This window comes from Rhincodon typus, chromosome 2 (assembly GCF_021869965.1).
Source record: "Rhincodon typus isolate 14 chromosome 2, sRhiTyp1.1, whole genome shotgun sequence".
Classification (NCBI taxonomy): Eukaryota; Metazoa; Chordata; class Chondrichthyes; order Orectolobiformes; family Rhincodontidae; genus Rhincodon; species Rhincodon typus.
The window spans coordinates 61,869,937-61,882,470 of record NC_063333.1 but is presented as its reverse complement, the minus strand read 5'-3'; the positions used below and the strand labels follow the sequence as shown (position 1 = coordinate 61,882,470).

The following is a 12,534-nucleotide window of genomic DNA, read 5'->3' as shown; positions in this document are numbered from 1 at the left end:
TCTTGTATTTCAAAATTACTATATGTTTATGTAATTGTGTTTTGTTTCAGATTTTATCCAAACTTCGAATGTAACCAGCGGTCAGAACTTCTCTTCTATTTCAGAGAGTTTACAGATCTCAGCAATTCCTGTTACGTCTCCCATTATAAATAGCGTAGAAAGCAATGGATCACAGCTTCACCTCTCAGAGACCAGCATTACCGAAAAGGGAGGTAAAGTAGACTTAATAAATGCAGCGTATTATCTTGGGCATTTAAAGTTTTCCTTTCTATTACTTGCATTGCTAACCTGATCCTACAGTCATCATGAAAAGCAGAACTTACAATTAACTAGAAACTAAACTGGACTAGCCTCATAAATACAGTGGTGATAAGAGTAGGTCAGAGGCTGGAAATACAGCAATGAGTAACTCACCTCCTGTCTCTCTGAAGCCTATCCACCATCCATAAAGTACTAGTGCAGACTATAATGGAATACTCTGCTCATACCCAAGTGAGTGTTGCTCCAACAACTCTCAAGAAGTTTGACACCATCCAAAATAAACCAGGCCATTTGATTGGCACCACATCCACAAAAATTCACTCCTTCCACTGTTGACACTCTGTAGCTGCATTGTGTACCATTTGTAAGATATAATGCAGAAATTCACCAATGGTCCTTAGACAGCACCTTCCAAACCCATGATCCCTTCCATCTAGAAGGGCAAGGGCAGCAGATACATGGGAACACCCGCACCTGCAAATTCCTCTCCAAGCCACTCACATATTTTGGAAATATATTGGTGTTCCTTCAGTATTGTTGGGTCAAAATGGAATTCCTTCCCTAACAGTATTGTGAGTCTACTTAAAAGCACATGGACTGCAGTGGTTCAAGAAGCAACTCATTACCACTTTCTGAAGGGGGAAGGCAATAAATGCTGCCCAGCCATTAAACACTTCATGCTTACGTTGTAATTCATCTGTTACAAAATAGGATTTTGATTATCTTCATGCTTAACAAGTTATATCCATCATAATTGAAATCAGTTGCATATGCTCATATTTCTTGTTTGGTCACCTTTCATTATTTGCTTGTGTTGCATTGTTTGGGTCACAATTTCACATCAAAACACTGTTTTTTGTGAGGCTCCATGCAGGGCAAAGCTTTGTAGTGTTTCTTCTCATGTAGACATGTTATGAACACACACACAAGTTTTAAAGTACTTCAACATAAATTTAATTTCAATTCCAAAAACAGTGATACAAAAACTTTCCAACTTTTAACTTTATCTGTATTTTCAATTTTATTTGTTTATATACATATCATTATCATTTAAGCTTTTACATTAATTTCTCTATTTTTGACCCAAATTTCTTTCATTCCCAAACAGTACAAAATACTGACAAAGTAACAGTACACAATAATCGTCTCCTCAGTTAGCAGCACACAATCATGGAATTTAAGTCTGGAAATACTTCCAATGCTTTCACAATACTCTAATAAAATCCACTTTGACTTAGTGAATTAGTATAGTCAGAGGCCCTATGCAATAAACAGCATGTACTGTGACTCGCTATAACCCATGTCAATTTGTGAATTTGAATTCAGTTAATTAAATGCATCTGTTATTAGTAATGGGCACCAGAAAATTACTGAATTGTAAGCAACCAAGTGATTTACAAGTGTCTTTTGAGGAAGAAAATCCTTTACCCATGCTGACCTGTATTTGAGTCCAGACCTACATCGACGTAAGTACCTTTTAGCCATCTTTAGCAATAGTATAGTGAACCACTCTTTTCTAAACAAATACTACAAAAATGCTTTCAGAATCAAACCAGACAGACAAACCAACATTCAGATTGGATTTAGATATGTCAAAGGCACACCCAGTCAGCAATGTCATCCTTACTAATATCTGAATACACATGCCAAATTTTTGACACTTGTCCTACAGGCTCATTCATTCACAGATTTAGCCATCACCATCCATGGGTACATTCCATCCTACCAGCGGTATGAATCCACCAAAGACAGTAACACAGTGGTATATAGTCAGGCAGGAGGAACCTTTAGAGTTCTTAGGGGTGACTCCAGTTTCTATGACGTTTCGTAGAATTGGTTAGATACATTCAAGAAAACCTCCTGATGATTGTCACTAAGTGCTTTGTCTCAGTTGATGAACCAGTATTCCTTTGTGAATACCACTTTGAAGAAGCAGCCAGGGTAGCAAGGGCACAAGATAACATTTGCATGGGGGCCACAAATCTTCATTACCATAAGTGATCTGGTAGAACAATTAGTCATCAAGCAGTTGGAGTCCTGAAAGACACGAGTGCCACACTGGATTTCCAGCTGTTATTGAAAGAATTGACATAAAGAAACAGCTGATTTGACCTCATCCTCACTAATTTACAATTTGCATGATAGTGTTGGTTCCGTCATATACCATGCAGTTCCTGTGGAGATAAAGATCTGTCTTCACACTGAGAATTTCCTCCTTCATGTGAGACATTACCACTGTACTAGTTGACATAGATTCAGAATGCATCAGCTGCTCAAGGCTTGTGATCTATAAGATGTTATGGTAATCAACATCAATGCAATCAGAGCTGTATTCACCGAAAGAACTACAGATGTTGTAAATCAGGAACATAATCAAAGTTGCTGGACCTGCCAGACCTGCTGAGCTCTTCCAGCAACTTTGTTTTTGTTCCAGAGCTGTATTCAATTTAACTTGTAACATCATTGCTCAGTATATCTTTTGCTCCACTATTATCATTAGGTAAGGGGATCAACCTGATTCAATGAGAGTACAATGGAGTACACAAGGAATCGTACTGGTGTACCTGAAAGTAAAATGACAGAACAACATGCATGCTTGACAGTGAAGGCTGCCTGATTTGATTTGGTTTGTTTTGATTTATTGTAGTCACGTGTACCTAAGTACAGGGATAGGCTTTGTTTGTGAGCATTACAGGCAGATCATAGCAAGTAAGAACATACAGAGCATAGGGTGCTTAGACAAAGTGAGGCATACAGGTTACACTGCACACGAGGCGTGCAAAGCAAGATCAACATTAATAGATCAAGATTATTTGAAGTTAGAGACTCCATTCATCAGTCTAATAACGGCAGGGAAGAAGCTGTACCTGAACCTGCTGGTGCAAGTGTTCAAGCTTCTGTATCTTCTACCTGACAGAAGAAGTTGTAGGAGTGCATTACCAGGGTGAGTGGGGCCTTTGTGAATGTTGGCACCCTTTCCGCGGCAACGAGAGATGTAAACGGAGTCCATGGATAGAACATTGTCTTCTGTGATGGTTTGGGCTAAGCACGCAACCTTCTGTAGTTCCTTATAGTTCTGCGCAGAGCAGTTGCCATACCAGGCCATTATGCATCTGGACAGTATACTTTCTGTGGTGCATCTGTAAAAGTTGGTGAGGGACCTTATGGACATACCAAATTTCCTGAGCCACCTAAGGAAGAAGAGGCATTATTGTGCCTTCTTGACTGTTGCTTCAACATCGGAAGTCTAATTATACTTTAAACTAGGTGCTTCCATAAAAATGCTGAGGAAAATTGAGATGTATACGACTAAAAACAAACTTACTTCTCCTATGCTCTTGTCTTGGTCCTTGACTCCATCGCTTTTTACTTTTAGCAAATGTCAGCAACAGCACCAAAGTGAACAATAGCGGAAGTGTCTTCGGTGAAGGTTCTTCAAACACAGCAGAGAACTCCACTGATTATTCAGGTAAGGGATTTCAACAATAGTATCTGCCTTTTTGGGGCGGCACAGTGGCTCAGTGGTTAGCCCTGCTGCCTCACAGCACCAAGGAACTGGATCTGATTCCAACCTTGGATGACTGAGAATTTGCAAATTCTCCCCGTGTCTGGGTTTCCTCCGGGTGCTCTGGTTTCCTTCCGCAGTCCAAAATGTCTGTGTCAAAGAACATCTTCGAGGGGCCCCTGCTGGAAGGCAAGATCCCTGTCACTGTGACCCTGGAAGGGTAGATAGTTTTTTGACAGTTGAGATTTTCATATTAGAGCACAAGAAAAGAATTCCATTAGTCAGTTGAAAATTCCCAGTTTTGGGCTTTTAACTTCTATTGTTACAGATGTATAATTTTGAGCAATTACCGAGCAAATAATGCAAAATCAGTAGTAATCACCTTCTAAACTTTATTACTAGTTACATACTTTGCATTTGCTTTGAATATAATATGTGTTATTTCCTCTTTGTACAGAGTATGATACACATTATAACACAGTAGAAGGAACCTCTGGATCTGGTGGGAGGCCAGGATTTCAAGGTATGCTGTCAGTTTTTTGAGCAGAGTTAAATAAATTTACCTGTTTCTGATTGGTGGGATTCAGTTTCTACTAAATTTTCTGCTTCTTTCTCTTGCTGTGCCTCATCCTTCATTTATTTCTGAATGAACCTTGCTGCAGACTTTTATCAAGAATCTTACTCTTCTCCCAAGCCTCTGAAAAATTCCATATCTGATTGAAAATTAAAATGCAATCTATCCCAGTAAGCTTAAATCAGTTTGAAGTGTCACCAATAAATTGTTTCTTAGGGGGCTGGAAGTCCAGTGGTATGCTGATGCAGTGACTGTATGCCTCTTCCTGTGTTTTGAACCATCTATTATTAAGTCTCTACTTTATTGATTTATCATCTTATCTTTTACCATCTGATGTTACACCAGCCAAGTGGGTATCTCTGGTCTAACTCTGATATCTCTGCTTGGTAACAAAAAGCTTGCCAATGAAACTAAGTAACAAAGTTTAAATTTCATCATTGGCACTGAAATTTCATACATGGGCCAAGCCAGTTTCAATGTCACTGGTGATGATTCATCTGGTCAGCTGGCTCATGAATGTGGAAGAGTAGACCTGGCACCTGGGTCTGGGATTTTTCCCAGTATTGCTGTTGAAATCTTAATGGGTAGAGTGTCCTAGCTTGTGAAGTAGTGGGAAGATTACTTGTTATAACTGTTAAGACCTGGAATACCAGAACACTTGCACGCTTGAGATCTCTCAGACTTGGTTCTGCAAACCAAGATCTCTGGATTTGAATAAGTGGCTTATGATCCTATGAACAGAGCACTGTGCATTCCACAACATGACAGGTAGATGAGAAATTCTGCCAATGAATTTTTGGAAGCACGGCCTTAAAATTATCATCGATTACTGAGCGTGAAATGGGATGTTCATTATGTAGCAATTTAAAGGTACGTATGCCATCTCCACAAAGTAACATTTCACCATTTTTCTGTTTCTGGAGCTCTTCTAGTAGGACACAGAAGAATGAGCATTTTGTTATTTTTCTTATGAATGTTGCATGTAAGTGATTGCATTGGTAAACAAATTAGACATGAAATGTGTTCAAATTTGAGAGATCTAGACTGTGTCGATATACTTAGAGCAACTTAGAGAACTGGAAGAGACAGATGTAACAAGATTGGAAAGGACCTAAAAGGGACAAGAGGAAACGTGTTTTGTACGCCAAATGGTTAAGATCTAGAGCACATTGCCCAAGAGTGGTGTGGAGGCAGGTATAACTGGGGCTTTGTATAAAGGATTTGGATAAGCAACCAATGAGAAAGAAATCACAGGCGAAGAGTAGGGGAATGGAACAAGCTGTGTTTCCCTTGCAGAGAGCTGGCCGAGATTAAATTGGCTGAATAGTCTACTGTGCTGTAACCGTTCTAAACTCTATGAAAGTAGTGTTTCACTTGCAAACTCATTTTTGATTTCTTTTATATTGCTATCACCTATTTTATTGAGTTACAGGAGGTGGATTTAGTGGGAGTAATACAGGTAATGGAGCTGGTACAGATCCATCTGGAGGATCTACTTTTGGATCAGAAGCAGGAGATGGTGATGATGTTCTTCCAGACATGCAGCCTCCACCCGCATCAAGACCGAGCCCCATGATAGAGTGGACTAAAGTGGCTATTAATGATATGAAGTTTGAAACTTACACAACAACAGGTACATGGTTTGAATAAAAAAAGGGAACAAGCTTGACCTTAGCTTTAAAAAGCTTTTCTACAAATACGTGCACTGGGGTGCATCCTGGTGTAAGTGCTGAGATGTGACAAATTGAAACTCTACGATTGACAGTAGCAGATATTCCAGAGTCAGGAAGAAGTTTGTTTTAATGCTGAAAAGAATATCAAAGGTGCTCCAGCCAGATACATGTCCAACTATTCCCCACTTAGGCAAAGGAAATAGCAGTGTCCATGGCCATCCTTGCGCAAGAGACACTAAAATAATATCATTGGACAGACCAGCCCATACTGACCCCGTAGTCGGGTCCCACTTCTGGCTGTGATATAATTTTGCATAGTCTTCTATGTACCAACTTGCACTGAGGGATTCTGGCTTGCATTTCCCCAGTCTAGGGATTCCTTGACCCTGTCCAAGTTGCTATATTTGGTCAGGGATTGGTTGCACCTTCAATATAGAATGGATGGTGTAACACAGGTCATTTTCTAGTTTAATGTATTTCTATCAATTGTAGTGGAGTCACTCAAGAAAAAACATTTTTTATTGATAACTTGCTGGTCCAGTAATACACTTCTGTCCTTGGGTTAACTGAGTTTATAACTTTTCAACTTGCATGCTTTGTGTCATTATCAGTGATCCTTGTAATCTGGCAGCACCCATTTCACTGAACCTGAGAACACTATAGAATCAAATCATTTTGAGGCTGTAGCTTATGAAAACTGGTAAAATTGAATTCCTTATTCAATAAAAGTAAAGGGAGTGGCAGACTGAATAAAAATTCAACAAGGTGGTCATTTGATTGGGAAGAAAGTAAACTCCAGGTGTTTAGATAATAAGTAGTTAAAGAGATTGAAAGAATTTGGATAGAATAAGATGGTAAAATGAATCAAATTGCAGAAAGGAGCTATTGTAAATTAAAATTAAAAATTATGTCAACCAACTGTAATAAGAAAAGTGCTGGTTATACTGTGATATTAGGGAGAATTGAGTGACTGTTCATCGTGTCTATAATCACTGATTTTGATGTTGGTGTAATTTTGTTTGAGCAATTAACCATAGTTTTCATGAACAAGGAACAAAGTAGGCCAAGAGGAAAATTAATGAAAGCAGTAGCAGCTCTTGAGGATCTAAGTGAAAATAGAAGGAAGGTACAACTGACTCATGGATAGGGCTGAGGCAAACTGAGATTCTTTCAGATCTGTGTAAACAATTTGAAAGATGTGGAAAGGAGACTTGGTTTGCTACTCCTGACAAGATGATTACATTATTGTCTGCACTGCAGCTAGACAATGGTGATAATCCTGAACACGTGCAAATATTGTGCCACCTTTCAGCCTGTGTGTGCACCAACTGCCTTGGTGCCTCTCTAAATATTAGACAACTGAATCATTTTGAGATAGCAAGAACTGCAGATGCATGAGGTCAGAGTTGATACAGTACGGAGCTGGAGGAACACAGCAACTCAGGCAGCGTCTGAGGAGCAGGAAAGTCGACGTTTCTGGTCAGGACCCTTCTTCAAGACTGGGGAGGGGAAAGGGAGCTCAGAAATAAATAGAAGGAGAGGGGTGAACCTGGAGAAGGTAGGTGGGATTGTGATAGGTGGATGTCGGTAGCGGGTGGTGGAGATGGGAAGGGTGGGGCGGATAGGTGAAAAGGAAGATGGACGGGTTGTGTTAGATCAGGGAGGCAGGGATGAGAGGGAGGGCTGGACATGGGATAAGACTGGGGGTGGGAAGATTTTGAAACTGGTGAATTCTATGTTGAGGCCATTGGGCTATAAGATCCTGAGGCAGAATTGTGACATTGGAAGAGGCCCAGGATGGACATGTCGCCAAGGGAGTGTGAGGGGGAGATCTTTCGCAGTTACACTGGCACTATCCCTCACCTCTTCCTATGCTACATTGATGACTATATCATTCCTGCCTTGTGCTCCCGAGAGGACCTCGAACAGTTCATCCACTTCATCAATACCTTTCACCTCAACCTCAAATTCACCTGAACCATCTCCGACACCTCCCCGGACCTCTCCGTCTCCATCTCCGGCAACCGACTCAGCATCGACAACTATTTCAAACCCACCCTTAGCTACCTTGACTATGCCTCCTCTCACCCAATTTCTTGCAAAAATGTGATCGCATACTCCCAATTGCTCCGCTTCGCTGCATCTGCTCTGGGGATGAAGCGTTCCACTCCTGGACATCCCAGTTGTCCTCCTATTTCAAGGACTGTAACTTGCCCTCTCCCGTGATTCATAATTCCTACAACTGCATCTCCCGCATTTCCTGCACTTCTGCCCTCATACCCCCACCCCCAATAACAATAAGGACAGAGACCCCCTGGTCTTCACATACCACCCACCAACCTTCAAATCTAATGCATTATCCTCTGCCACTTTCGCCATCTACAATCCGACCCCACCACCAAAGAGATATTTCCCTCCCACTCGTATCTGCTTTCCGTAAGGACAGCTCATTCTGCAATTCCCACGTCCTCTCCACACTCCCCACCAACCCCACCACCCCTGGCACCTTTCCCTGCAACCGCAGAAAGTGCTACACTTGCCCCTATACCTCCCTTCTCCTCTCTGGCCAAGGCCCCAAACAATCATTCCAAATGCAACAGGGATGACATGTCCATCCTGGGCTCCTCCAATGTCACAATGAGACCACATGTAAACTGGAGGAATGACACCTTATATTCTGCCTTGGGAGTTTACAGGCCAATGGCCTCAACATAGAATTCAGCAGCTTCAAAATCTCCCCTCCCCTGGCCTCATCCCATGACCAACCCTCCCGCTCTTCCCTGCCTCCTTGACCTGACACAACCTGTCCATCTTCCTTCTCACCCATTCGCCCCACCCATTCGCCACACCCTTCCCATTGACTACTCTCCACAACCCTCTACCTGCGTCCACCTATCACCTACCTTCCCCTAGCTCCACCCCCCATTTATTTCTGAGCTCCCGTCCCCCTCCCAGTCCTGTTGAAGAGTCCCGACCTGAAACGTCAACTTTCCTGCTCATCTGATGCTGCCTGACCTGCTGTGTTCCTCCAGCTCCACATTGTATTGACACTGAATCATTTTGAGGTTTATTTTTAGATTTGATGGCCTTCACAATGCAGGCTTGCTAACATTCCCTTTTGAAGTTTTCATGAAGTATCATAACCTCGATGAAGAATTGAAGAATTGAAGAAAAGCTGGTGTCCGTGGAACTGTACTTTATAAGCAGCATTCAGGAAGAGAGACAGTGAAGGGGGAGATAAGTGCAAGAAAAGAAAACAGATAAGATAGAATCAATACAACTGAAATTATAAGCAATTCAGTTTTAATATTTGGCTATACAGTATTAATATATTCTTCAGCTGTGATTTTTTTTTCTTTTTTATGTTCCACCAACAGTGACAGATTTGCTTTTCTTTGCAGGTATAAAATCACAGAGTTTAACATTTCAACCTTTCAGCTTGAAAAGTAAGAAGATTTACATGATAGAAGTTATTGTTGGTAAGAAAGAATATTATAAGCATTTTGAACTCCACTCTCGTCTTATGCTTACAGAAGTCATGTGTTTGCTGAGATTGTAATGTTTTGTTACATACACTGACTACTTCTCCAGTAGGAGATCAGAGCCAAACCGGAAAAGCACAACTTTTTCTCTTCATAAATGAAGCCCCCCAAGGATTGTCATGTGAAGTGCGCCCCAGCATTGGATCAGAGATTCTGACCCATTATAGCATGTTCTGTACTTCAGGCAGGAAGGTGAGTTTGTAGTGTTTTTTAAAAAAATCATCAGTTGAGAAAAATTCCTTTGGTAAAGATACTATATAGTCTGTTATTTGTAAATTGTAATTGTACAATTGTAATTTAATTCAATGCAGGTTGAGGGCATGAAATATGGCTTCATTTGAGCACATACAAAGAAACAAAGTGGGTCTTGTGGTGCAAGGGTAATGCCCCTATCTCTGGGGCAGAAAGTTCAAGTTCAAATCTCATCTGCCCTGGCAATGTGTTACATGTCAGAACAGGTTGATCAAAAATAACTTTTAATGAAAAGCAATTTAACTGTGGTGTGGTTGAGTTAGCAAGTGTATGCAGGTAGTTGCAACGTTTCACTCAGTAAAATAAAGTGAGACTGATCAACCTCAGTATTATCCTTCACTAACTGACTTTCCAGATTAGACCACATTAGAATATGAAAGAGGTGTAGAGCTGGATGAACACAGCAGACCAAGCAGCATCAGAGGAGCAGGAAGGCTGACGTTTCGGGCCTAGACCCTTCTCCAGAGATGGGGGAGGGGAAGGGGGTTCTGAAATAAATAGGGAGAGAGGGGGAGGCAGATAGAAGATGGATAGAGGAGAAGATAGGTGGAGAGGAGACAGACAGGTGAAAGAGGCGGGGATCGAGCCAGTAAAGGTGAATGTAGGTGGGGAGTTAGGGAGGAGATAGGTCAGTCCAGGGAGGACGGATAGGTCAAGGGTGCAGGATGAGGTTAGTAGGTAGGAGATGGGGTGGGGCTTGAGGTGGGAGGAGGGAGGAAGGACAGGTTAGGGAGGCGGGGACGAGCTGGGCTGGTTTTGGGATGCGGTAGTGGGAGGGGAGATTTTGAAGCTTGTGAAGTCCACATTGAAACCATTGGGCTGCAGGGTTCCCAAGCGGAATACGAGTTGCTGTTCCTGCAACCTTTGGGTGGCATCGTTGTGGCACACCTTGTTATCTCAGATTCTGCAGCATCTGCAGTTCCTACTATATCTTAGAATATGAAAGGTTATGCTCAAGCCTTGAACAAATCCTCCAACATTTGCCCCCTTTTAAAAGATGATGGACAAAACCTGTTCACATATTTAACTGTATTCCCCAACAATGCTAGTTGAGTCACCACTGTCATGTTTGTTCTTCTGTTTTTATCAGTGCTCATTGGCTTTTGCCATTTGAAATGAATAATTATTTGGAACAGTTTTCAAAAAGGTCACCACTGTTATTCTATTTTAAGGACTGATGAAATAAAGATAGAAAATGTTGGAAATGCTAAGTAGATTTTGCAACTTCTGTGCCTTGTACACAGATGATGCCAGGCTCATATGTAAGATTTGGGTGTGCACTTGCAGTTTTAATTCCAAGACCTGAGTTCATTGCAATTATAGACTGAGTTTGAGGGAGCCAAGCTAAGATTTACTAGTCCTAATTAGCTACAAGATCCGTTCCAGTTTCCCATATGTTTTCACAAATTTTGCAGAGTTTATTAAGTTTATTGTATCAAACACAAAAGAAATAATTATTAGTAAAAGCAGTGGTTTTCAGACAGTCCACTTTGGGATGCTGGTTTATGATACTGGTTGACTGGACACCTGTCCCTTTTCAGTTCTGTTGACTGATATTCTCCTATGTTTGTCATTCCTGTTTTGTACATGGAATCTCTAAGAACCACCACTTGGTAGCTTTCATCCTTGTAGTTTCTACTCCTTGCGCATGATAAGGGACATCCTGAACTTCAATTGATCGATCTTGGATTGACTAGGTGGTTTCTTTCAAAGTAATGGTCATTTTACTCTTATTATTTCCTGATGCATTCTTTAATGTGTCAATTCCTTTTGTGACGGCTAGTGACTCTTTACTCTAGGTATATCCCTACCAAGATAATGCAGCACAATTTATTTGTTTGTCTAGTGTATGTAGTGCCACCCTTCGTGATTAGCTATCATTCCAAATGTTGCATCTGAATCAACCTCAGAAGAACTGGAAAACATCAAATCTCACTTAACTGAGCCTAATTCTGAAGTACTGCTCATAGGCCTGTTGCATTAAGGTTACAAAACTAATCCAATTTCAAACATAGCTGTGTCTTTAAATAAAAACATTTATGTCAAAGCATTCTCACATTGTCAGTCTACGTTTACTTGAGCTTGAGCCATAAAAATAACATAAAAGCGTAAATCTTACATTTTACCTAGGCATATGGCATTCTTCCTTACAAAAACAACGAATTACACCTAAACAAAATATAATTTAGTTTCTCACTTGTTTAATCAAATCATATGTTACCCCTTTTTTAAGGGGCTGTGGCATGTCATACATCTGTCTCAAAAAAGTTCTGTTCTACAGTCCCCTGATAGCCTTACAATAATTACAAAAGAATTAGAATGATTCAACTCCCTCACTGAAATGGGATGTACTCATTTTAAAATACAGATATTTCAATAATTACCTTCAGTCTTATGGCTGCAAGTGCAGGTTTATCAAACATAGGAGGTATGTTATAATCTGTGTATAAAATTAAATGACCCTTTATTCATGGACATTAATATTTAGCAAAAATAATTGCCTTTTGAAATAGTGTGAACTTGTAACAACGTGGATTAGGGTGACATAGACCAATTAATATTTTCAGTTACTATTCAAGTGTTTCTATGAGCTGCTGATCCTAACTCCTTATGTACTCTTATTTGGCATCTCAGGTCCTATTCAGCCTTAAGGTCCTAATCCAATTCTTAGTGTAATGCTCAGTAAACCCTGTCACAATGCTGACAAAATCAATAATGTACAGAGAA

At 40.7% G+C, this 12,534-nt stretch overlaps 1 protein-coding gene across 1 annotated transcript in view; it reads left to right on the top strand.

The window, feature by feature from the left end:
• LOC109932581 (polycystic kidney disease protein 1-like 1) overlaps positions 1-12,534 on the top strand; it is a 161,792-nt gene that overhangs the window by 26,218 nt on the left and 123,040 nt on the right. Inside the window, exons 9-14 of the mRNA XM_048608159.1 lie at positions 51-212; positions 3,638-3,730; positions 4,224-4,289; positions 5,773-5,973; positions 9,415-9,492; positions 9,605-9,747. Coding sequence (XP_048464116.1) covers positions 51-212; positions 3,638-3,730; positions 4,224-4,289; positions 5,773-5,973; positions 9,415-9,492; positions 9,605-9,747 — 743 coding nt within the window. The remainder of the gene's footprint in view (positions 1-50; positions 213-3,637; positions 3,731-4,223; positions 4,290-5,772; positions 5,974-9,414; positions 9,493-9,604; positions 9,748-12,534) is intronic.